This window comes from Gymnogyps californianus, chromosome 3 (assembly GCF_018139145.2).
Source record: "Gymnogyps californianus isolate 813 chromosome 3, ASM1813914v2, whole genome shotgun sequence".
Classification (NCBI taxonomy): domain Eukaryota; kingdom Metazoa; phylum Chordata; class Aves; order Accipitriformes; family Cathartidae; genus Gymnogyps; species Gymnogyps californianus.
In genome coordinates, this window is record NC_059473.1 from 92,672,174 (window position 1) to 92,699,123 (window position 26,950).

General features: G+C 39.2%; 1 protein-coding gene across 2 annotated transcripts in view; it reads right to left on the minus strand.

Annotated features, from left to right (window-relative positions):
• SENP6 (SUMO specific peptidase 6) overlaps positions 1-26,950 on the minus strand; it is a 97,300-nt gene that overhangs the window by 61,732 nt on the left and 8,618 nt on the right. The window contains exons 1-2 of one of the 2 annotated variants that reach the window (XM_050894103.1): positions 23,064-23,191; positions 2,848-2,941 (exon numbers count right to left, since the gene is read on the minus strand). In XM_050894103.1, coding sequence (XP_050750060.1) covers positions 2,848-2,941; positions 23,064-23,112 — 143 coding nt within the window. In that variant the 5' untranslated portion in view covers positions 23,113-23,191. Of the gene's footprint in view, positions 1-2,847; positions 2,942-23,063; positions 23,192-26,950 lie in introns of those variants that run through there. The other variant, XM_050894102.1, reaches the window with a different exon arrangement.

A 26,950-nucleotide genomic window follows, 5' to 3' on the forward strand; every position in this document is an offset into this window, starting at 1 on the left:
CACAGGTTTCAGTGTGTTCAACTGACCAACTGGTCTTTTTTTCCTATTGTTCTACATAAAGGTTCCTCTCCTTCTGTGTGATCTCCAAGTACAAAGCAAGAAAAGTCTCAAGTCACTATCATCTTGATTGCTATCTTAAGTAGATCAAATCTTGTAAATCATCAAAAATGTTACTTTTACTTTTCCAAGCGGACTGAAGATTATCTGCAGGCATTTACTTTGGGGTAAGACACTTGTCAATTGCCATTTTGAACTTCCGTAACTCTAGTTCCATGCCGAGTATCAACTTTAGCAGCATTTAAAAATGTATATATTGTGTTGGGTGACCATTAATTTTTCCAAATCTTCTTCCGTTTACAAAAGTTCTTCACTCTTTTTGTGTTCATTACTTGACACCTTACCATTATGACACAGCCTAATTCCCCAAATAAGCTAAACAACACACTTCTTTTAAAATAATCTACCTATTCTGAAAATTGCTTTGGTAGGAGGTCATTAGCCATGTATTTTGTGTTCATCTGACTGACGCAAGATATTCCAAGCAGACATCCAGTATTGACCAACAACATCAGCACAGGTCTCATGGGGTAAGACAAGAATACAGCCAATCCTTTAAGTGCTGGAATGTTATTTTTGGGCCAGTCCAAAACAAACTTATTGTGTGTCTGCCATTAAGAGGGCAAAAAGCTGTGATAAGGTCAGACACTAACATGCTAGCGCCTCAACAACAAGCATGAGATGTATCCAGACGCTTGCTTCAGATTTACAGCTTTCTCCACACAGAAATGCAGTAAGTTACAAGCATTGCTAGTAAATATCAGTATACCATAGCGAATAACATCTTTTAAAAATTGCCAGAATACATACTTATTGCATAGTATACTCAAAATATTGGGGACATACAAAGCTTTATGCTGGAACAATTCTATGAACTAAAGCTGCTAATCTTTGAAATGTTCTGCTAAGGGTAAAGGGAATTTACAAAGAAAAGGACAATTTACTGTCAAATCATTTGTTTTCTAAAGATTCCCTTCTATCAGTATTTCGTTATACAAAGTAAAAATGTATCAGAAAAGCAAAATACACAAAGTATTTCAAAATGCTCAAAGCTTACAATGCTATTAAGACAAAAAAACCCAAGTGTTACCAAAAGTAAATATGTGGGCAGCTTAAAATATACAGCTGTTTCGAAGGAGTGAGAAGTTGCCTGAAATGGTATCAGAGGATGGGTAAGCAAAAAAGGCAGGATCTCCAGTTTAAATCAATTTTCAACTACTCTTTTATTTATACTTCCAGATAAGATTCTGCATAATTCACAGGTATAAAAACAAATTACTGATGTGAGTAGGTAATAAAATTTCAATACTGGCTATGGGAAAACTGTTTATCGTACAGGATATTTGAGAGGAATGAAAAATCACTCAGAAATACCATCTTAAAATCAGATACAATTATATAAAACCTATGTTCCATAATCAGTTTTTCAAACTTTTTTTTTTTTAGCATCACTACACTATACATCTCTCATTCCGCGTTCTTCAGTCAACATCAGCTGGAGACAGATGGAAAATGGCAGTAAATTACTAGAAGAAAAAAAGCTGCTATGCTTACAAATGTGAGTTACTTTTATCTCTGAAGACAAGTAAAATGCAAATACTAACTGTATTGCATGTACTGCCACTACACTTAAAACATATTACTGTGCACCAGAAATGGATGTAAAATTGCTAAGAAAAAAAGCAAGCCTAATTTTATAAAACTAAAATGCCCTTAGTTTGAGAACTTTTTAAAAAGTGGTTTTAACTTCTGGTACAGTTCTGTTTTGACAAAACCTCTTAATGCTTACCTCACACTTCAATGAACTCCTGAACTCATTTTTTAATGACCAAAACATCACATTTCTTAATGTTTTTGTAAGATTACAGCATAGCCTGATGCTGCAGCCTAAGTGGTTACGTGTCTACTTTCCTATCTCCCTTCCAACGCACAATATTTGGCAGAATATTACAAGATACAAATTCATATAAGAATTATTTTTGTATTTAACTGCAGGATTCAGTTTCTCCTTACTAGAGAACCATAGCATCCTTTTTAAACTTGCAGGTCTTACTCTCCAAATATTTAAGAACAAATAAACCTACAATGCATTCTCCATGCACGAAACTTGTTGTTCCTTTAACAATTCATTAGTCTCTTTGGAAATAAATACATTAATATCAAGAAAACATATCAGTAACAATAAAATGTCACAAGGACAAAGTATGTATTCAAACCACACACATAGGGTTTAAGTTTTAGTCAAAATCCAAACATACTAAGCAAAGAAATAAACGATCAGGGAACAAAAACAGCCTTAACTCTACCCAGTGAGATAAGCACAAGGGAGAAAAACCTAGTCTTTTAAGCTCAGTTTAACCTTATGTTTGTTAATGTTGACGTTGATTAAGCTTCTGAAGTACCTTAATCATAACTGTAAAGTACTGAGAAGCATCACCACTAAAGGAAAAGTTGAAGCTGCTTGGATACCCTACCTTTCCATTTCCTTACTTTGCATGTTGACATCTTTCTTGTCTGTGTTCCCTGGACTTACAAAGTAGCTCCAAAGGCAACTGCAACACTTTTGAAATGTACTGTGCCCTATGTTGTAAGCCCCATGTTCACAATTAAATTTACATCATAATGCATTTTTATACGGCAGTACTATTTAAAATAATCACTTCTTTAAAAACATTTTTCTTAGTCACTGAAAATTTTAAGATATTATATATTCTTATTAATAAATTTAAAAAGTATTTATTTATAAATAGACACTTATACTTTCAATAATCTAGATAAAAGCATCCTTACTCTTTCTCTGCATCTCCTTCACTTTCTTCTGCATGATCAAAGCTCCAATTATTTTTAAAACCTCCATCTCTCTTCGACTGTGATCTATCCAAAGCTGAAACGAGAACAAGTTAAGATAAGTCTTGATTTCAAGCTCAGTTATTAATCAGCACAAGCTAGAGGAGCAAACCAGATGCATATATTTTCCCCAAGCATTTACTTTGTTGATGTCAATGTTTAACTATCATTTGACAAAACAAGTTCATCAATGCAGTGGTGATTCATTTACCTATATAAATACAAGTAAGCATCTGTCAACATCTTGATTACTAATGCAACAAGTTAGCAAGCTATTAAAAATGATGACATGAGGTAGTTTTACAAGGATTTCAACTGTTTTAATGACACCTGTACATTTAAGGGTTCCTTCTCTGATATGAACCATGCACCACACGCAGAAAGGGTCCTCACATTTATTATTTAAATGTCTAATATCCAAGGACATATTTAATTTTTCCATATAAAAGCAACAGTTCTGAACTGCCCCAAGTACAATTTCAACATACTTTTTTTTTTTAATTCAACATCTGACACTGCCCTGAATTACCATCTGATGCTAACCGAAATTTCAGTGTTAGCATCGACTAAGTAAAAACCTGAACTTTCTGAGAACAATCACACTACATCAAATTTCAGATTTATCTACTACAGTATCCAACAGTATGGACATTTTCATATCATATGATGGCATGGGGGTATTCTTAAGTGAAGGAGGTCCAGAGCATGGAGACAGCACTCATTAAAGCAAGGCACTGTTCACACCGGCCCCTAATTATTGCGACTAAGAGCTGTCTCACACAAATTCTGTATGACAAACTATCCAGCAGCTTTGATTTTGGTATAATTTAAATGTGTCTTTTCTTACTATGTTTTTCTTTCCGTAGTTGGAAATGCACTTAGAAATAATGAATGCAACTCTGTGTTTTGATAGAAAAGAAAAAAACAAAAATCACAACCAACAACAGATGTCTAGGGTAAAGCATAAACAGTGCACACAGAAATATTTATTGCATATTCAACCTCTGCTTCCAGCTACTTGCATCTACAGAGGAAATCCTGAGCCATCGATGATATTCTTGTGTTTAACAGCCTTTGCTAGCCTTTTTCTTCTCCCCGTTTGCTTTTTTAATCAACCCTACTCTATAGAATCAACAGCATCTTGCAGCAGATAGTACCTCAGCTTAGTTATACATTGTATGAGTAAGTATCTCCTTTTGTTTGTCCTGATTCAATCTGGCATCTTTTGCTCCTACTTAGTACTCTACTCCTCCAGTTCTTGTACTCTGGAAGACAGTAACAAGTAATCCTTCCCTATTCACTCATGATTGCATAGATCTCTGTTGTGTTCTTTCATGGTCATCCTTTTCCCAGGCAGAAAAAGAAAAAAAAAACTGAGTCTTTTTAATTTTTCCTCATATAAAAGCTGTTTCATGCCTTTAAATCACTCTCAATGCTTCTCTCTGAACTTCTTCTAGTCTACTGTACCCTTTTTGAGATGAGAAGAGGATACCAACACTATGAGGAATATTCAAGATGCATACATGCCATGAATTTCTACAGAAGCAGCATGATGTTTCTATTTTGTTCTTTATTCCTTTCCTAATAAGTCTTAACACTGGATTTGCTGTTTTCACTGCTATGGAGAACTGCATTGATCTTTATGTACTAGATAATTCCATCTTTCACACATGATTGGTAAGAACCTGTTCAGAGCCAATCATTGTCTACAAAAATTCTCTTTCCTACTTCTCATTCACTTAGATTACTTGGCATTTACCTACACTGAATTTCATATATGATTTTAACCCACATAACTCAAAACCTGAGCATCTGCAATTTTCTTTAAATAGCTAGGCATTATAGTAACCCAAGTAAAGTCTGTAACATCTACAAACTTTGTCACCTTGCTATCAAACACTTTTCCTTATATCTGTGCATCAATGTTAACACAGAACCTTGTGGAATTCGATCGGTTACTCCTTCTATTAACAAAATGAACCATTTTTGCCCTCTCTTTCCATCTGTTGCCAGTTGTTCCTTATAAATCTTTCCATTTTATCCAGAGGCAACTTAGCCTCTCCAACAGCCTTTGGTAAAGGACTTCACAGAGGGAACGATGAAATTAATTCTGGTCTTCATTATCATTTCTACGAATTTGGGTTGTAAGCTCACTGATGTAAAGTTCCTCAAATACCTCCACTGCCTTTTTAAAAAGCTGGTATCATACTAGCTACCTTCTTTACCTGTAGCAGAAAGACGATGCTAACCAACAAGTAACATGCTACAGTCATTAGTTCCTTTATCCCTGAGTTCGTCTTGGACGAATGCCATTTTATCCTGCTGCCTTGTTCATTGTTTGCTTAATGTACTGCAATTTCTTCCACTGATGTTTCGTTTTGAGTCATACACTCTATCACATTCCTTCTTAAGAAATATTCTGGCATGAAGACCTCCGTAAGTGTTGTCAAAGTGAGTGCAAGCAATTCCATTTTTCAGCTATGACCTTATATTCCCCAAAGCTGCCTTTTACAACTTGGTTGTCTACTGACCTGCAAATACTCCAGAAACTTTTCTGCTGAGTTTGAAGAAATACTTAACAACAGGTTTTATGCCTGTTGCGAGTTATTCATCAAAAATTTTTTTGCCTGCCTCATTATAATTATAGGTTAAATCCACCAGCTTTTTTATTACTCTCTATTTTCATCATTCGGACAAAAGTTCAGATTCAAGAAGGACGACGCTATATTTCAGACATTTCACCTTACCCTGCTGTTTAGCCATGACAACATTTGGGGGGCTTTTGAAGTCTATTTAAATAAGCAGCACGCATGGGCTGTAAGCCTCCAATATGGTGTCTTTAAATAACTCCCAAGCTGTCTGCAAATATTTTACACTCCAGCTGCATCTTTTAGTTCCTTAAGATTTTCTGTAGTCCTTTTTTTGAACTAAGCATTTCTGTATTGGATGGTTTGTCCACCACTACAGACCAGCTCAGTTGTCCATGGAAGAACATGGACAAGTTCTTAGTATCCCAGCTCTGCTCACTCAGCTCTGGATGAATTTTCACTCTCTCTAGCATTCTTGGTCCTACCAAAAATGCAAAGCTGGAAGTATACCATCATGTTAGCCAGACTGTTAACCTAACTGAGTTACTTGATCTGAGTGGTCACTTGGGATCTGGTTCTATACAGGATTTTTTTTTTTTTAAACAAGGATAGCAAGGCATCTGTCACACAGGCTGTTTCAAACTACTTTCTAGGAAGACTTAGATTTGGAACCTCTATGTTGCAATTTTTACTATGTATACTATCAAGGCCATTTCAATCAGCAGGACACATTCATACCCAGAAGGTGAAAATACTCAAATAAACAAAACTGGCCTTAAGATATTGAGCCAACAGAAGTCAATTGCTACACCTCTGCCCAAGAAAGGCAGCATGCTGGAGCAGATTTCACTAGCAGTGACAAATCATTTTTCCTCCCACTACAAGTTCCCTTTGGTGCTGTTATACCAAGGGAGATAAGCAATTCTGAGCCCAAGAAACTAGATGGAATTTAAACAGACATCTTAAACAGGTGTATCTAACATATTTCACTGCTTTTTTAAACAATTGTGATCAGTTATATGTTATTTTTAAAAAGTCAATTAAAAAATTTCCTGTAAAAATAATTTGCATTTTAGTTTTTGTGAGAACTTTTATGGCATAATTAACCACACCCTGAAGCCAGCCTTTTAAAAATCCCCATACAGTCTTTTTGTGTAAAGCCCAATTAACAAAGTTTGGATTACAAAACAAAGTATGCTTGTAGGAAGAATGGCAGAAAGCAGATTAACACCTTTAAGTTACTGTGTGTGGACACTGTTCTGTAAACTCGTTTAGCAGGAGTTTCTATCATTCAACAGTGTCATGAAGCAATTCCTAAATGGGAGGAAAAAAGTTCACCATGGAACTCCACGAAGTAAGAGCAAAGTTGTGCATTTGCAAAAAAAAAAATCCTTGAAAATTCTGCCTAAAACATTGAAGTGAGGAGTGACATATACAGTATTTAGTAAAGTGCTAGTGTCCAACAGAAGTTATCAAAAAAATCTTCTAAGAGAAGATTTTTTTGCATGTCTTGTACCTCATTCTCTAAGGCCAATCATTCCATATGAATCCATATTACAGCTGACCAGAAAAACATACCTATTTGTTTTGGATGTGATGCTGTATTGGGTTTGCGTGGCAAGGTTTTGGTAGCTGGGGGGGGCAGGGCTACAGGGGTGGCTTCTATGATAAGATGCCAGAAGCTGCCCCTATGTCAGACAGAGCCAGTGCCAGCCAGCTCCAAGACAGACCCACCGATTGCCAACGCTGAGCCCATCAGCGACAGTGGTAGCGCCTCTGTGATAACATACTTAAGAAGGGGAAAAAACCTGCTGCGCAACAGCAGCTGGGAGAGAGCAGTGAGAATATTTGAGAGAAACAACTCTGCAGACACCAAGGTCAGGGAAGAAGGAGGGGGAGGAGGTGCTCCAGATGCTGGAGCAGAGATTCCCCTGCAGCCTCTGGTGAAGACCATGGTGAGGCAGGCTGTCCCCCTGCAGCCCATGGAGGTCCACGGTGGAGCAGATACCCACCTGCAGCCTGTGGAGGACCCCACACTGGAGCAGGTGGATGCCCGAAGGAGGCTCTGACCCTGTGAGAAGCCCGCGCTGGAGCAGGCTCCTGGCAGGACCTGTGGCCCCATGGAGAGAGGAGACTACGCTGGAGCAGGTTTGCTGGCAGGACCTGTGACCCCACAGGGATGCACGCTGGAGCAGTCTGTTCCTGAAGGACTGCACCCCGTGGAAGGGACCCATGCTGGAGCAGTTTGTGAAGAACTGTAGCCTGTGGGAAGGACCCACGTTGGAGAAGTTTGTGGAGGACTGTCTCCCATGGGAGGGATCCCACGCTGGAGCAGGGGAAGGGTGTGAGGAGAAAGGAGCGGCAGAGATGACGCATAATGAATTGACCGCAACCCCCGTTCCCGTCCCCCTGCGCTGCTTGGGAGGAGGAGGTAAAGAAATCATGAATGAAGTTGAGCCCAGGAAGAAGGGAGGGGTGGGGGGAAGATGTTTTAAGAATTAGCTTTTATTTCTCATTATCCTACTCTGATTTGATTGGTAATAGATTAAATTAATTTTCCCAAGTCGAGCCTGTTCTGCCTGTGATGGTAATTGCTGAGTGATCTCCCTGTCCTTAACTTGACCCACGAGCCTTTCGTCATATCTTCTCTCCCTCTGTCCAGTTGAGGAGGGGGAGTGATAGAGCACCTTGGTGGGCACCTTGGGACCAGCCAAGGTCAACCCACCACAGATGCCAGATGCATTTACTGGTCACACGAAGACCAACTTTTCTAGGAAAGCAACTTTTTTAGATGTATGACTGGATTGCCAGAACTCCTTCCACCACCCCCGGAATGAAACAGTAGAGACTTTAAGGTTTCTATTACAACACACAAAAGCTTTTACAAGTCTTTTGTCTACTGAGATCACATCTCTTTCTGTGTGTCCAAGAATCATCCTAAACGTGAAACCTAAATCAAACAAAGGTTTGGTTCAGGACCAAGGGGTTTTTCCAGGAGGACCTGAAGTTTACATTCTTTTTCCCCAGTTACACTGGTAAAGAAATAATACAAGCCTCATCTTACAAATGCTTAGACCATCACAACTGCAACCAACTTATCAGATACTGCAGCATTCACACAAAAAATGCAAATTAGTTTAAATGTGCTCAGAATCATTGCCTTCATCCAGACTCGTATTTAAGTAAATGAAAAAGAATGCTTGTAAGTTTTCTAATCTGTTCTTCATTTAGAGTCATCACATACATTGTTAAGAGGATACAAGTACTCATAAAAAATCTGACACAAATATTTTTTAATTGTTTTACTTTCCCCATTGGTTCATTATTCTTTCAGACAGGCTTCTTCAGGCTTGTATGCAAAATAGCTTTTTATGTTCCAGCTTTGATACCATCAGCTCTAGTACATCAACTGTGTAACCACAGTGAGGGTGCATTTTCACATTCTGAAGCAGCACTACATGAACGGGTTCATGCACTCCTCACACTTCCTGAAAGCTGGGGCTTCTTGCTCCTGCCCTGCACCCTGCATATGTCAGCACAGCTGTTTCTTCACTGACAGCAAACCTGGGGAAGGAAACTAATTCAGGCAAAAATACCTTGAGCGGTGGGGGAGGGCGAAAGTTATTTTTCAACCATATCAGTTCCCTCCTCTGTTCAACCACACTATCACAGCAGAGCTGTGACAGCACAGCAGAGGTAAGGGACATCCAGGAACTGAGATTGTTTTAGGCACTAAGGATACCAAAGAAATCTGCACGGAACCATAACCTAACCTACATTTATAGGTACAGATTTAGAGATCTATTGCTTAAAAGAGAGTGTAACGGATACAAAGTATGGACATTCTTTCACGCATGAAGGCAATTTAATTTCTCAGATGGCTAATAAAACCCCCCACCCTTTCAAGAATGTGATGTCAACAGAAAACCAATGATAAATACAGAGCATCCACTCCTGGACAAAAAGTTTGCAAAGAAAAAGCATTTATAAGAGGTCTGTAGTTCAAAGATGGAAAATCATCTGCATAATACACATTGGGTTGCTTACAGTGCAGAATATCATGTAGAATGATTGGACTCAAGAACACAGAACTGTGTAAGTTTGATCATTTGCCGAATCGTGTTTAACATTTTCTAAATATTAACAAGGAGTAACAGAGGAGGATAAAAGGAGGATATAGCTTTGAAGTATGTTAAATATTTTCTTTGCGATGTCTTTGAAAGTTTTTCTGGTAAGATAGTGGTGGTAACCACACAATGGACAACTAGTGTTTCCTGACCTTTTCTACTGATTCTCCCAACAGAGATGTAGAGGTATCACCCAAGGATGCTGCCCTTATGACAGCATCAGAAAACAATGCAGAAATACCTCAAGAGGGCTTCTTTATTTACACCAGCAGCAAAAGGAATGCTACAGAAAATGCGGGCCCACTGCTCAATGAGACAGGAACCTAGTGACAAAAGACAGAAAAAACTGAAGAACTTGATCCTTTTTTTTTTTTTGCCACCCCAGATTTCACTGGTAAGTTCTGCTCTTTGACCTCTGAGTTCCCCAATTCTACCAGCAGAATCTGTGGGAATGCAACATCACCCATTGTCGAGGAAGATAAGATTAAGGAACACTTGAGCCAGTTGTACATGTAGAAGTCCACAGGATCAGACAGGATGTATCTGATGGTGTTGAGGAAGCTTGCCAATGTCACTATTAGGCCCCTCTACATTATCTTTGAAAGGTCATGTCATGAGAGAGGTTCCCAATAACTGGAAAAACATCATACCTATCTTCAAGATGGGCAACAAGGATGATCTGGTGAACTACAGGCCAGTCTCCTTCACTTCAACCCCTGATAAGGTTATGGATCATATCTTCCAGGAATCCATTCCCAGCTACATGATGACAAGAAGGTGAATAGCCAGCATGGATTTACCAAGGGCAAATTGTGCCCGACTAACCTAACGGCATTCTACAGCGAGATGGCTGGCTGTGTAGGTAAGGGGAGAGTAATGGGTGTTGCAAGGCCTTTAACATGGTCTCCCACAGGGTCCTTATAGCCTGACTAGAGAGACATGGACTGAGTAAATGAATGAGGTGAGAGGAAAACCAGCTGGACCATTGGGGTCAAAGGGTGATGACTACCAGTACAAATCCAGCTGCTGGCATCCCTCAGCGATCAGTACTGGAGCCAATACTGTTTAATGTCTTTGTTAGTAATCTGGACACTGGGACCAAGTGCACCCAGCAAGTTTGCAGATGATACCAAATTGGGGGAAGCAGTTGATACACTGGAAGCCAGGGCTGCTATTCAGAGGAACCTGACAGGCTGGAGAAATGAGCTGACAAGAACTTTATGAAGTTCAACAAAAGCAAATGCAAAGCCCTACATCTGGGACCAAATAAGCCCATGCAGCAGTGCAAGCTGGGGGACAACTGGCTAGGAAGCACCTCTTCAAGAGGATCTGGGGGTGCTAATGGACAGCAAATTGAACATGGGTCAGCAGTGCACCCCCACAGCAAGGAAGGCCAACCACATGACATATTAGCAAAAGTTTAGCCAGCAGTCAAGAGAAATGACTCTTCCCCTCCGTATGGCACTTCCATATGAAACTGTAACCAGAGTACTGCATTCAGTTTTGGGCTCTCCAGTACAACAAAAGACATTGACACACTAGAGCAAGTTCAGTGAAGGGCTGTCAAGATAGCCAGGGGGATCAAGCACATGACATGTAAGGAGAGGCTAAAAAAGTTGGGTTTATTCAGCCTTCAGAAGGGGGGAGGGGAGACCTTTTTGCTGTCTTCAACTACCTAATGGGAAGGCAAAGAGAAGATAAAGACAAACTCTCCACAGAGATGCACAGCAAAAGGACAAGAGGTACTGGACACAAGCTGGAGTGAAGAAAATTCCAACTCAGTGAAAGAATTTATTTTTTACCATGAAGGTGCTCAAGAGTAGACCAGGTTTACCTGAGAGGTCATGGAGACTGAATAAAGCCCTGAGCAACCTGCTCTAACTGGGCCTGGTTTGGACAGGAGGTTCCAACCCATGTGACTCCAACCAGCAGTCAAGTAAAACCAGTGACTGCTCATAGGTCCAAAGCATTACCTAAGGCAACTGCACCATCATCACAAACACTTCCAAAATTAAGTACCTCAGTCACTTTCCTTCTTTTCTCTCTCTGAATAAGTCTGCCACCCACTCACACTTTCCACACAAGTAAAATAATTTAAATAACATCAAAAGCAGGATCCACCAATAAAGGAAAAAAAAAACCCCAAACAAAAAAGTAATTTTTTCATCTCTAGCATTATGAATATATATAATTCTCTACTTACATAAGACCTCTATTGCTAGACTGGAGATATACTAAAAATTCAGAAAGGAAGAAGAAAGTTTCAGTGTTTTTATAAGAAAGATAAATATAGAAGAGATATCTTCCTATTTTATAGGAAAAATTGGAGGATAAAAGGTTAGGATAGGCTAGGGACAATTTCTGAACCGCCAATTTACTCTCAAAATGTGAAAAAGTATATAAAGCTAACAAGCCATTTCAAGGAAGACGACACTTGAACAAGAATTCCAGAATACGATTTCTGTGGCAAACCAGCATGTGATGTTAATCACATATAATCTCAAATTCTGAACACTGAAAGAGTTTTATAAGATAAGCAGAACACAGCAGGAAACCTTGCAGTATATTATGCATCTGCTTTGCACACTTCTGATTTTAGACTTAGTTATGCACCATGGGATCCATCTTCATAAAAAAAGCTAAGCTTGTGCAACTGAGAATATAGCAGCACTAAACAAACAGCAATCTATTTTTAGAAAGTGCCGAAAGGCAGTTACATACAGAATAAGATTAATAACCTAGCCTATCTACCTGGAAATTAGGCAACCAACACTTTGAGAAGGTTTGCTGCAATAATCGGAATGTCAGGTTGAAATAAAGTCCTGTATCTACATACCAAAACGAAGAAGAAAAACAAAAAATCAAGAATTTGTACTATTTAACACTTCTGGATTTATCCTGCAAACTTTCAAAGACGATGTCAGATAGGCATCATCCCCTCTATAAAAGCACGTAAAAATTGAAGTCTAGAAAGGTTCCATGACTTCTACAAGAAAATAATTTGCAAATGTAGGACAGAAGAAGAAACTCTAAAATGTAATTAAAGCAGAAAAAAGCAAGACACTACTTTGATGTTGTCAATTGTTCAAAATTCACCTAAAATGGACAGCAAAAAAAGCACACATAAATAAAACACCAACCAAGAAAACCTCAATAATTTGGTCAAATGAAAAAGGCATATCTCAGAAAAATTTGAGTAGGGAAAGGACAAAAGGAGGATGAAAGAGTTAGTTAAACTCTAAGCTGTGAGAAAAATTTGCATTTGCCTTCCTGTAAAGGCCAAAGACCTGTTATTTTCCCTATTCATAGTGACAGTAGCAAGCTTTCATACCCATGAGAGGGCAGTCAGCTGGATTAGACTGCTGATATGGCTGAAAAGTAATACAGACTAGCTCCACCAACACTTCCCCCCCCCAGGATTAGTCTTCTGCTAATTTAGTTCCTTCAGCCAACTTGCCATGAAGCCAGAGAAGTGCTGGTGTTGACTCAAGCAAAGCTGCTGCCTCTCCCAGAGACAGTGCGCTCACAGGACCGTCACTCTGAGCAGCACAGAGCAATTAGGTATGCCTGGCTGTATTGTAAATTGCTGGCACAATTACTTGTATGGCCTTACAGCATGGCCCCATACATGGGGACTGCTAAGAGTTATAAAATGACCCTGCAAATGTACATACAGTTAAAAGTCAAGTAAATCATGACTGCTTATTTAAAAAAAAAAATTCAAATCACAGAAATGCAACACAAATATAGGCAACAGCCTCCTGCTCACACTAGATACACTATATATTTCAACTTCCTTTGCAATTAGAGACCATCAATGCAGTGAGGCATGATGTAATGCAACTACATTACTGCACTAAAAAACCAGAAATCTTTGTAATGGAAGTATCAAACTTCACTAGACCTAACAACAATGAGTTTAAGGAACACTGACAACTGCTAACTAAACCACAGGATGCTAAAATTCACTAAGCAGGCTTTATTTTTAAAAAGCTAAAAAATAACTTTAACATCCCTGAAAAAACAAACATTTTCTCAGCAATTACTTGTAAAGGCAGTGAAGATGAGGAAGTCCCATCGATCAACTAATTTTTGATATAACAAAATAACACATGCTAGCTTGCTAATTGCACCCAGTTATGAACCTACTTTTCAAGAAATATCACTCAAAAGACAGCTGAAGCAAAATACCCAGCTTCTTAAGAGAGCATTCCTGCAACTGGAGATGAGTTTCAGCCACCTTCATCCAAACATGAAACTCATGCTTATCTTGATCTATCAGTTCTTTCTATCACAGGGCACAGAGTAAGTCTTTCTTCCAAGTAAGGAGCAGTGCCTTTTCCATCTAAGAAAGGCTTTTGCTAGATGACAAAGAACTTCTTTACTACATTAATGACAGATTTTTTTTTTTTTTGTGGTGTTCATCAGGTAAAGATTCAGCTACAACATATTTGCCTTATGGCAGAACTAGTAATCTCAGTTAAAGGTTTACCGCCCCACTGTGCCAGGTATATGCAATCATAATAACCGGGACCAGAGTAGTCCAGAGGTTCACTTTTGAAAGTTTATTCCCAATTGTAAATGATCCTTAAATTGTGTCTTGAGCAGTAAGCCTTGGTAGAAATAAAGTTACAATGGACTCTAGTAAGTGTTTCTAAAAGAAGTGAGCCTCAGAAACTGCAAAGGCAATTGTAAATATGAAACCTAACATCTACTGCATAGTTCAAATTCTCATCTAATGGGCTCTTGAATAATCCTTCTGTTAGACTGTCGTATTAAATTCTGTCATCAGCAGGATATTCATATTTTGCTAAATGAGCCATAAAAATTGGACACACCAAACAAACACAACATGATATCCTACAATATTAATAAAAATACATCAGTAGAATGAATTTTAGTACAAGTAAAACAACTGCATGGCACTGGATAAAAACATTCTCATGAAAATAACAAATATTTTTGCAGCTGTTTCGTACAGACATAAATTTCTAAGATTACATAATATTAATCATGTCACATAGTATTATGTTTTACCACATCAGCAAAATATTATTGGTATTTATCATTCCTAAAACATCATTGTGGCAATTCTTATTGAAAAAAAACCAAACAAAACCAAAAAAACAGGGAGACTTTGCTCCAGCTACAGCTTATATGGTCTGAAAACAAAAACAAAAACCCAGGAAGGCTTCGCACAGAGTTTCTGAATCATCACTATCCTTTATTTATAACCATTCGAGATCCAGCCAGAGAAAGATATCCCAAATGCAATGTCTTTCACTCCAAATTATTCTTTCATAGGCATTACTGGGACATGCATTCAGAAATGTTTCCTTGCCTCATGCAGCACTTACAGCACTTGCCCATTAACAAAAACTTTTTAAAGGCGTGCTGACCAACCTGGGAAGAATAACCACAGCCTTTTAATTTATTCCCTCCAGTCTCCAGCCTTTACCATAAACTTGTTCTGTGCAGAAGTTAACCTGTTATTTAAAATAATTGAATTTCCCTGGGCAGAATAAAGCTGCTTTTACACAAAAGTATTTATTCTAAAGTTTAAGTTATGTATTACACCTTAACCTGACTTAACAGCTGACCAGAGAGAGATGAAAGGGGGAATGTCCTGCTGCTCTCACGTGCAGAGTCTGTCTGCTCTCCCGAATCCAAGCCATTGTCCTGCCTCTCCCACTTACCCTTCAGTGAGCAAATTCAACAGAGGTTTGGCAAAGCGCCAATCTAGCAAGACAGTACACATCAAGTTCAATCTCTTTGGCAATAAAATGGTAAATCTCAGGGGTGGTGGACAGTAAGAGGCACACCACAAGGCTGGAATTTCGGGGGGAGGGGGAGGGGGGAGGTAAAGGGGAAAGAGCAGCAGACCTCTCCCTCTCCCCCACCTGCAACAGTGAGCCCTAAGAGCAGCACAGCTGCAACACATAACTCGCTCTAATCAGTTAATAATGTTCTGTTAGTCCCTACACCCAAACCAGTTAATAATTTTAAGCCTTGCAAAGAGAACCAATAAATAGTTGGCATGCGACTTTACATTAAAAATGGAGTCGCAGCACGATAAGATAAAAGCAGCAACGTCACAGTTCACTGCTTTAGGGAATCCATACACCCCATTTGTCACTACCCTGTACAAGACAATAGCATCGCACCTTAATCATTTTACTATTCTTTGGACAGTTTATTTTGAAAGCATTATTTTCAAATTTGATATCCATGCTGCAAATTGCTAGTGTACATTAACTACAAGACATCAGTACTCATGCATTTACTACAATCCTTTTAATAACCAACTACCCTCGTATATTAGAACATACATATTAGAACATAATTCCTTCCACAGATGATTTAGAAAAAAGTTACTGAAACAGCATTGCCAAAATGCTATTTCTTTAACTCATAGCAGACATTACACCATAAATAAAAACAAAACAACTTCTCAAAAGTTATTTGCTCTTAATCATTCCTGTTAGCTACACTACCCAAATAACCATTAGCTATTCTGTATTCTGATTTATATTAGACTGTAATTCAGAGACTGAATTCCATTTGGCACAATCCCCAGTTCTGTGCAGGGAGACTACACCATACAAGAAAATTAAATAAGTTTTCAGTACTTTTAGGACATTCTATTGAAAGTACTCGAAAGACATCTCACAAGTGTGTCTATGTACTAATAAACTACTATGCTCTACTTATAACATGTTAGTAGTTCTCAAAAAAAGCTTCCAACCTAAACCTGTGTCACTGAATTAGGTAGTGATTTAATAATCAAAAATACACCATTTGATTTTAACCCATTATTTAAGAACTGGTTATCTTCTCCACATTTCCTAAAGGAAATGAAATTTCGTGGCCTCAGGAGCAGAATGAAAAACATTTTTTATCTTATATTTGTGAAGGATCAGGGAAATAAAGATTGCCAGGTAATTCTTTTTGCGTCATGATATCCATCAACACAGGCTTCTGGGCACCCACTATGGAAGTGCCATTTACTCCTGTGAACACAACACTCATAAGCAACTGACTTGGCCAACACAAGACACCAACTTTGGCTTCATCACAGTTTAAGATCAGCTTCACTTGAAAATATTACACATGCTAGGCTGTTGAGTACAGTAAGAGGAAGTTTAACAACACATGCTTTTAAGAATTAAATGTGTAAGATAAAACCAGGTTTAATTCTATATAAATAGTAATATTTCTACTAGTGCTTTAATTTTCTTAATTTTAAGCAAGAAGTAATCAAGTACAGAGCATTAGACAGATTTCAACCTATGTAAGAATACCCCTACCTTAAAGAAACCCTCCAAACTGAAACGAAATAGGTGCTAAAACATGGGCCAAAAGAAAGGAGCTTTCCAAATCTGCTTCCCTCCTGCCCCCAATGGAAGTGCCTTTTAGAACAACCAAGTTAAGAGAAGAATTACATTTGCCCTTTTTCCCCCAAAAAGAATTTGTTTGCTGTATCTCAACAGCCTCCCCCACCACAACAGCTCCATTTTTATTTATCTTGTTTTCTCAGCCTCCTGCAGTATCTTAAGCTATCCTTTACACTCTTCCACTCCTTTCTGCAACACACACACACGCAGATGGAGGCACACACTGTCCTGTGTAGTGAGTCCTCTAGCTGCCCTGACCTCTGACTACTCAGCCAGTATATGTACGAGCACCAGTTAGCAGCAAATCAAACCATGCTGAGGCAACACTGAAACCTTCGCTTCAGGGACACTAATTTTGACTTCTCTGTTTCACAGAAGTGGGCAAGTTTCACAAAATTTCTAGCTATTTACCTGTGAGATTTCTACTCCTCTGCAAACAGAAGGGTTTAATAGCTATTAGTGGGAAGGGAAGAGACAAAATGATGAGAGATGACTCAAAACCCCCTCATATTCTTATAAAGCAATATTTAAAAGTGGTGAGTTTGGTGATTAGTCTTACGTTATACGACCTGCTACAACACAAAATACCTTGACACCCCTCAGTTAAGAGACACAGCTAAAACTCTATAGAAAAGGTGAAGTCCGATACTGCACTGAAATCCATGCATAGTCTTCCAGAAACAACAGTAATAAAAGCCTGAGTTCTTTTTGAAACCATTACAATAAATAATTCATTATGTTTTACCCTTGTACATAAAACAAGAAGCAAAAGACTAAAATATCCAAATAGGCTCATCATAAAAGTATCTGTGCAAGCATGACGTTTGCAAAATGTTGGTTTATGCTTGCTATCAAGCCACATATTGATGTTATTACTTATGTTATTACTATTACTTTTGTATTTATACTTACATAAAGAAGAGTGTAAGGATCTCTTTTAGGAACATTCTCAATTTAGGGGGTTTTTTGGCTACTAAAACCCAGTAGAATTTCTGTACTTTTTCTGAGGAAAAAGTAGTGCTTTCCTATCAAATCCAAGAGCCAAAAAATAACGGATGAGGCATCCCACACAAGGCAGTTACTCTTACACCTGAAGCTTCTATGTCCCACTTTGTGCAAAATTATTATAGCAGCAGCTACTTAGGAAAAACTACCAAATAAAAAATGCCCCCATAACGAAAACCAGAAAATTGCACACAGATGCTTTCCAACTCAGAAAGCCAAGGACAAGCCTGGGCTCCTAGAATCCTATGTCTCAAAAATAAAAAGAAGGTGATGATGTGGAAGAGGACTTGGGCACAGGCTATTATTTCAGAATGTGCTACCAAGCATATTACAACATATGTTATAGAGCATTAATAGATAAATGAAGTTTATTTTTAGTATCTTTCTACATGCTTTAAGAAGCAGCCTGTCTTTCTTAATATTTCATGCCACCTATCACCCAAGTTAGATTGGCACATACAAAAAACGAGACAGTAAGAAGATAATTTCAATTTGACTTTGCTGACAAATAGTTCTCAACAAGTGGTTTCATTCCTAGAAAATAATCTGTCATTGAAGTCAATGAGAAGGTTTCTTATTCTTAAAACTGCTGGAAAGGACAGCTGAACAAAGGTCTGACAAGACACATACGCAGTGCTGGAAAGAAATTCTGAATGGGTCAGAGGACTGGGAGACATAAGCAAGCCATGTAAGAGTCACAGATTTCCCATGTTCAGATAGGAAATTACTCTCAAGAAAAACAGAAAAAAGGAACAGAACATGTCTGGACATTGATGGGAGTGATGTAAACCACAGAAGAATTCAATAGCATAAAGCAGGAGTTTGGATTATGATAAAGACACAGAAGAAGGTGAATGATACCTGAAACAACCCTTCCCCTCATTTTCAAGCTAATACTTATCTCCACTAGGTCATAAACAAAGCGTCAGAGACTGCTTCAGAGACAATTACAAAAACTAATAATTAAATTTCACTGTTAAGAGAAAAATAAAGAGAAGAGTCATAGCAGGTAGAAAATTTTCAAGTGTTCTATCTGACTATAAACTCCACTCCACTCTGCCCTACTAATTTGTATTACTCCTGTCAGAGATTTCTCAATATGATTAAAAGAAAAAAAAAAAAGCAAGAAAGGCTGACCACCACTTCAAATGGCAACTTGATGTCTATACACTAATATACGAATGCTGAGTGTTTCTGTACCACGCCAGAATCTCAGCTACCCTTAAGAAAATACACAAGTCTACAACCCTTGCTTTGGTGAAGACAATGCTTTATATGTGAGCTGAAGGAAAAACAAAGCAGTCTTCTAGAATCCTCTAGCAGACAACTGTGAAGTTTCTTCTGCTGCTGTTAATGGGTAGTCCACATAGTTTTCTCTATTGTTATTAGGAAACCTATAGCCAAGAAAATGGAATGAAAATTGAGCCAATTCCTGTCATGATTGCATTGTAATCTCTCAGCAGCTCTGAAGGTAGGGACTGGCAACATTCCTTAGAAAGGAGGTCCTCAAAAAGAAACTTCAATATTGGTTCTCAGTATCACTACTGTAACCACCAGGAGACTGAAAAAGGAAAATAGGAAGGAGTAAAATGTTTCTCCTTTCTTCTGGAAAATACATGCATTTAGGAATACTTTAAAGTTTGCCTGTTATCTACTGCACAAACATAGGGAAACTTTAAGGCTGGAAAAGAGAAATTACAATTTCCTTGCCATTCAGTAACATCCAAGGAGGCAGAATATAACAAGAGTTCCCACAGTTTTTCTCCAGGGATAATGATCAACAGTACTCTCTACCCCTACATGTTGAACATCCCCCTATTCTAAATCCAAATAGATTTGCCTATCATTGCTTTATATTTTAGGTGTGACTATCAACTGAAAAACACAGGAACTCCTGCAGATGGAAGTCTCTAATCACTAAATTTCTAGTCCTCCAGACCAGGAAAGAATTCCCATACAACAGTAGTACTTTGTTAGTGTGAATTTCTGCATATTCTGCCCATAACTTTGAAACCTTACTGTAGGAAAGCAAATTCAGAAAACGAGGGAAAAGTTTTACTAATTCCACTTGCAAAGTAGCTTAAATAACAAAAATAAGGTACTTCCCACACTTGTGAATTCTAACAATCTTGACATTTCAAGAAAAGTAAACACGCAGGTCATGTATATCAATGCACATGAAGTATATCAACTATTAGCACTGCTCCAGAATGATAACAAATGAGGCTTTTAAAAGAGTCAAACATTATAGTTCTAGGGATCTTTTTCACATTTTCCATAAAACAGTCTATACAACACAGCATAAAAAATGATGACACATTAGACACGCAAAACTGGACAAAAACCATGTACTAGTATGAATCACTGTGTTCAAGAATGGCATTACCAGAAAGGCAACAGATAAATCACTCAAGGAACACCCTTCCAGAAAGACCATTTTGGTTTTATTGGAGAATAAAATAATAAAAATATTAAAAGTAAGCACTTTAACAGCAGAATGACAGCCATATTTCTTCATAGTAACATCTGTTTTCCTAAATGAGAGAAAAGCAGTATCTTACTGGACACGTGGAATCAAAACCAAAATTCTGAACAACTATCATACTTAAAAGCAATTAATTTCATTTAACCGCATGTTTATCTTAAGTCTGACTGATAGTCAACATAAGCATGACAGCACCAGAAGTTTCTGTGTACATATATATATACACACACATACATATACAGGTACATATTTAAACAGCACTGTTTCCATTAGACTGAGTTCAATTAGTGATAGACCTAACATCCATTTGGCACATAATTCATTTGTTTTGCGCATGAATGGCAGGGATGGACAGAGGAGTCCTCCACCTCCTCTCTACCAGCCTTTAATATAACACTTCCAAAAACATCAAGTAAACAATTTTTGGTTGTTGCTTACACAGACTTCAACAGAGTCCATGAAATATACACACTCAGACTAGTTATAGATATAACTCTAGGCTCATGTATTAATCATCATCTTGCAATAGAAGATGCCATATTTCCTACTCTATACACTTTTATCCCCTTTTTTGTCCACGTTATACTTGTTTCACAAGTCTTGCACTTTCGTGCTTGGCTAGCCTTTGGATAATGGTGGTTCTAACATCATTAGGTTGATCTAATGTGCTGCTGTACGTTTCCAGATTACAGATTGCGAAAAACCCCACATATATATATTCTATACCTTTACTTTTCCCTATAAAGTCAACATACCTAATAAGAACCTCTCAATAACGTCTGAAAGCCTTCTTTTTCCTTTGCTTCAAATCACGACAAAGTTTACCAGCTCTTACGAGATCTACTATAGCACTATCATCCCATTTGGACTTGGGCCACCCTCAGAAATTTTTTTTCACCACCATTCACATTAGGTTTTCTTCACACGTACGTGCACACTCGCACATTCTTAGGGTTTCTATCGCATCATCACTCCTAAAATTAACACAACCCCAAATAATGAGCAAACACAAAACCAGCTGATAACTCAGTTCAGCAGTTGTGGAATACTGAAGCTTCGAATGGGGATGCTATCCTATCCAGTGTCATGTTGGTCCTGCTGTTGGAGGGAGATCTCATAAGTAAAAAACGTGTGGGTGTTGCATATGAAATCTGTCTTTTCTTAGCCACCTGTCCAACCAGCAAGTAGCCAAGGTGTACACATAAGACAGTGACTAGTCATCACCCTGACACTTTTAGTTGTCTGCACAAACCTCACTATATTCTGTGGAGAGAGCTCAGGAAAAAATGGAGTGTCTGCATTTCACCACCAAACACTTTAAAGGTAGAAGGGAGGTAACATGACAGCCTTTATTAACCAGAAAGAGTTTCTGAACATCAGAATTTCAGATTAATTATTCAAAACAACAAGCAGTATTTTGTTTACACAGTACTTCTATTCCAGAACATCGAGTAATAAAAAACAAAACCCAACATCCTGCAGCAAGAGAAAATCTGCAAGAGGTATGTTCTGTATAATATAGGTACTACAAAATCTCCAATGCTAAACTTATCCCTGACTTGAAAAACTCTACTTATGAGGAGTAATTTATTTCATTAACATATATTTTTCTTCATTATCATCATTGTAATTTTGCAGAATTTAGCAGACTGTTGGCCTATGTCATCAGGATATGTGCTTATAGCAATTTTGCATGACTACAATAGCAGATTTTTTTTTTAAAATCAGTGAAACTGTGAAGGCTCAACAGTTAAAGATATTCGAATTTCAGGAGACTTTTTGCATTATAATTAAGAGCTTTACAGTGACAAAACAAACCACCAAACCTGTACATCAAAAAAATTACTCAAGGCTTTATAAACGCTAAAGGTTTCTTTCAGTGGCAGCTGACAGATTCATCATCATCTTCGTATCACAAATGTAAGAATGATCCCCCTTCCCAAAATTAACCTCAGTCCCAAACCTTTAAAGTAGCATTTTAGAAGCAGACGAGACTCATTTTATGGTGGGGCGAAAGGGCACGGGCTAGGCCGGGGCCTGGGAGCAGACTAAAGGCAGGGAAATGCAGCGGGGAGGCGGCACAGCAATCCTCGCTTCCCCTCCTCACCTAGCGCTAACCTTGCCCGGCCGCCCACCAGCCCACCGCCCCTCCGAGAGAAGAAATCTCCCACTGCAAAACCGGCCCTGCTGCACCAAGCCCAGGCTGCTCTCAGCGCTCTGCCCCTACAAAGAAAACATTGCACTTCCAAAGCCTCAGAACATTAAAAGAAAGCAAGAAAGAAAAAGAGTAAGAAATCAAATCGCCCTCACTAACCCCTCCCTCAAAAGCAGGTCTCTTTTCACCAAATCAAACCACCCCTTACGGCACCCACCCTTCCCCCACCACGAAGCCACCTCTCATTGTCGCCGTCCCCCAAAGGGGACCCATTCCCCCCCTCCCCCCCGATGCACACACACGCCCGCCTCCCCCATTCCCCAGTCTGTACCGTGCCCCTTACTGGTTGCCAGAAGGGAAACGCAGCCATGGGCCACATTCCCCCCCTCTCAGCCATGCACGCACCGTCCAGAAACAAGCTGTCTCTGCAGCCGCCGCCGCCGCCACCGGCCATCTTCCTGCTGCCGAGCCTCGCTCCCTCACTCCATCGCCCAGAGAGGCGGCGGGGCCTGGCCCTTCCCCCGGCCTGCGCGCTCCGCCGCCCACCCCCACTGCGGAAGGCTGGGTGACCCGCAGCGGCGGCGGCGCCGCCGAGGCCCGGCCCTCTCCCGCTCCCCAGTCCGCGCGCACGGCGGCCCGGGCCGCGCTGCCTTCCGGCCGCCGTGCAGGAGGAAGCGGCGGCAGCGCGCCCGCTCCTCCCTCACCGTGTCCGCCACCAGCAGCCCCCCGAGCGGTTGCCAGCCGGGCCTGGCCCAGCAGCCGCCGATGGCGCCCGGCGGGGGAGACGGGCCTGGCCGGGACTCCGCCGGAGGCGCCTCCGAGCACACGGGGCGGACGAGGAAATGGTGCGCGCCGCGCTGCCGCCCCTCTCCTCCATGAACGGCGCGGCGGGGCCTCAGCAGCGCTTCCCTGCCGAGACCCCCGGCGCGCCCGCCCCGCCGGGCGTCCGGCCCGCCACCCGCAGCGGGGGCCGCCGGCTTCCCCGGCCCCTAGACGATAAAATGGCCGCAGTAGGGCTGCGCCCTCGGGTTCCCCCGCTCCCCCCTTGATCAGCTCGGCGGCAGCAGCTTTTGGGAGGTGAGGAGGTGGATCGGACTGCGTAAAATGAATGAACTTTCAAGAGTGCGGGAGTCCATTGCGCAGGACTGGGGCCGCTGGTCTCACACCTTGCTCACGCTTGGGCAAAAGGCCACAAAGGTCTTGCGAATTCTTATCAATCATAAAATCCTCTGTGGCCTAATCAAGGCATATTTAAACCCAAAACTTGGATTCTGCAAAACATACAGCATTGCCAAGCCAACTATACGGAAATTGCAAGTCATGGCCTCAGGTATATTTGACTTTAAAAAATCTTTCTTTCAGCATGTAAGGTTTCACATTTTAAAAAGCTTTCTTGTGAAGCCTAACTACCAAAACCATACATCCTTTAAAAACTGGAAGGTAAATTATGACAGTCTGGAGTTAGGGAAAACTGGATACTCCTTTCTTGGACAGGTTGCTTCACCTGGAATTCTACTAACCCCGCTAATTTAAAGTACCTAGTTTCTAAAACGACTGATCCCTGAAAAGTGAGCTTCCAAAAATGCTTGAACTTAAGAGTTTGTAGACTAAAGTCCCAAATTAGGTAAGTTCAAGTACCTAGTGCATATGAAAATTAAAAACTAGAGAGAGGAAAATTCTTTTTTTTCCTTTAAGTCTTCTAAATTTGTTATTTTCATTCCTGAGTTTTCCATATTGACACCAACCATATTCATAAGCCAATGTAAGTGAGAGTGCTCAGTTTTTACACAAGCAAGAGGTAAAAAGAAGCAGAGAAGAGTGCAGAGCTGGCCTAGAAGAAGACACAAGAGACGTCAGACTGCTCCCCAAATGCTGCGTCACACCACCAGAGCTAACAAGCAATTAGAAAGAATTCCAAAAGCTGGGACAGTGCTGGCAAACCTACATATCTCGATCTTCAGAATCTCCTTAGAAAAAAGACTTTTTCTGGAAGAGGGACCACAAAAGATTCTTGTTTCATTAGTAATAAAATTAACAGGAAACAGTTAGGAAAAATCGGTGCAAACTAATTATACAGAAACCAGAAGACCATATGTTTAATAGAAACCTCATATTAAAAAACAAAACCAGAAAAAAGGAAATTTAGAATCTAATTTTCAAAAAATATCCTATTGTATCTCAGAACAGCATTGTCTAGACAGAGGGTTTACTGTGGAGGTTACAGCGTTAATCCACAAAAACAAGTTCCTATTGACAGTTGAGACCAGACTGGTTCAGGTCTACCTGATTCTTCACAATTTTTCAAAAACTAAGGATTATGAGTTATGATTATAAGTTATTTGAATAATTGTTTGATACACAGTAGTGTGCTTTTGTTGGTCAAGTCAAGGCATCAAATACAGCTTCATAATCTTAGTGAACTGAGGCACAGTATAGATTAAAATACCTTTTAAAGGAGAAGTGAGAAGGGAAGAAGTTATCAATATTCATCTAGATGCATGGTTCATTTTAGACTTTTTGATTGATAATCTAACATCTACTTTTTTATGGAGAAAAGCTGCCCCAAAATTACATGTCACTGCAGTGTTCTTTTTTCCTTTATTTTGAAGCTCTTGAAGGATGCAAGAGAACAGTATGTAGTCAAATCTCTTGTTCATTTGTTTTTCATTAAGCTTTTATTAGTAGTCTGTTCTCAGCCTTAGAGTGTTTTTTTTCCGAGAAGTAGTTGTGAGGGAATGCAATACTGATGGCACTCAAGTCTTACAAAATCTTTTCGGCATCCTCCTAACTTTGCTTAGAACCAGAGGATTTTCTTCACGTGTAAGAAGTAACTGAGTGATCAATGAGAAGGAGAAAATTAGCATTCCCCTTCCTGCTGGGGGAAATCATACAGAATTTACTGAGTTTTCTTTCTCTTCTCAGCCAAAATATTAATTGTGTTGACAGAGTAAAAGCCCAGAGATGAAATGCATCAGATCATTACTTTCTGGCCTTTAGCAGCCACTAGAAGTTGACTAGTCCCACTATGGATAGTTGACAATCACAGGACACAATCTAAGATCTTGAATTTACAAACACTTGCATGTGCACAGCTCTGTTTGCACAGTACTGCATAGAGTGAAAAGCTGATTATTTTATTAGGCAATGATGAATAATTTTTGTTTCACCTTAGAAATCTAATTTTTCCTTCTCGCAATGAAAAAATTGTTATTAATGAATGTGGCTTAGATGATTCAGTACTGGAATTATGGAAAAAATACATCTTTTTTCTTTGTATTTCTGATTCTTTCCAATTACTTCTTGTTTCCTCTGTTTTGTAAGGTTAGCTAATAAAATGGGGGTGGCTACTCCACAGAAACACTATTTCCTTACTTAAGGAATAAAATGGAATTGGGATTGCAGTTTTGCAGCTTCTGTAGTTGTGATAGTGTACATTACTTAATTTTCTTTACTGCTACATAAATTGCATATAGAAGTTTAAGGGAATTTATAGGCACCTTGAATAATTTTTTGTTATTTACAACCCATGAACCCATTCTACAGACTATAAATCCATGCTTTTTAACAGTCCCACCTTTCAGAAAATAACGGTTATGGGCTGAATTATTTTTCAGTTTTCCACTATTGTTCTTAGAACTGTTCCTTGAATGTATTAATGATGAACAATCTGTGTCCTTTGTTAAAAAAAAAACAGTTTTGTTACTGTCCTCATGACCTGATGTCTGTTTTTTCTCGGTGCATTTTTAAAGCAAAATCAGATTTATTTCTTGTGCTTGCTATGTCTTGTTCTTGCTATTAAAGCTAGTGTTTTAATTTTAGGGTTTTTTTACCTGATACTATTCCAGGATAGCTCACATACTGCAGTTAAATCTTCAGGAACATTCCCAAATGGAAGAGTACCATTCATCAATGTGCTAGGATTTATAATGATATATCAGGATGTGGAAAACTTTTTTGTTACATTTGGGTATCAAAGATAACCTGTCAAGTAGGTAGTAAATAACTATGGACTGCTTAAGATCATTGGGACTTTGTCTAAAATGTTTTCTTAATTCCTTCCTTTAAGGAGACCTGTTTTTTAAATCTGATCAGCCTACCTCAAAACGCAATAGTGTGTTGTTGGAGAATAACCATAATAAACAAATACCTATTAGGTTTCCTGCTACTGTCATAAACATTTTGAAAATAAACCCCCTGTTATTCATTGCTGTGGCTGTTGCTTAAATATCTGCTGCACTGTCTTAGTCTTTTTTGCATTATAACCATTCAAAGAGAAACAGTTTTGCTTTAAA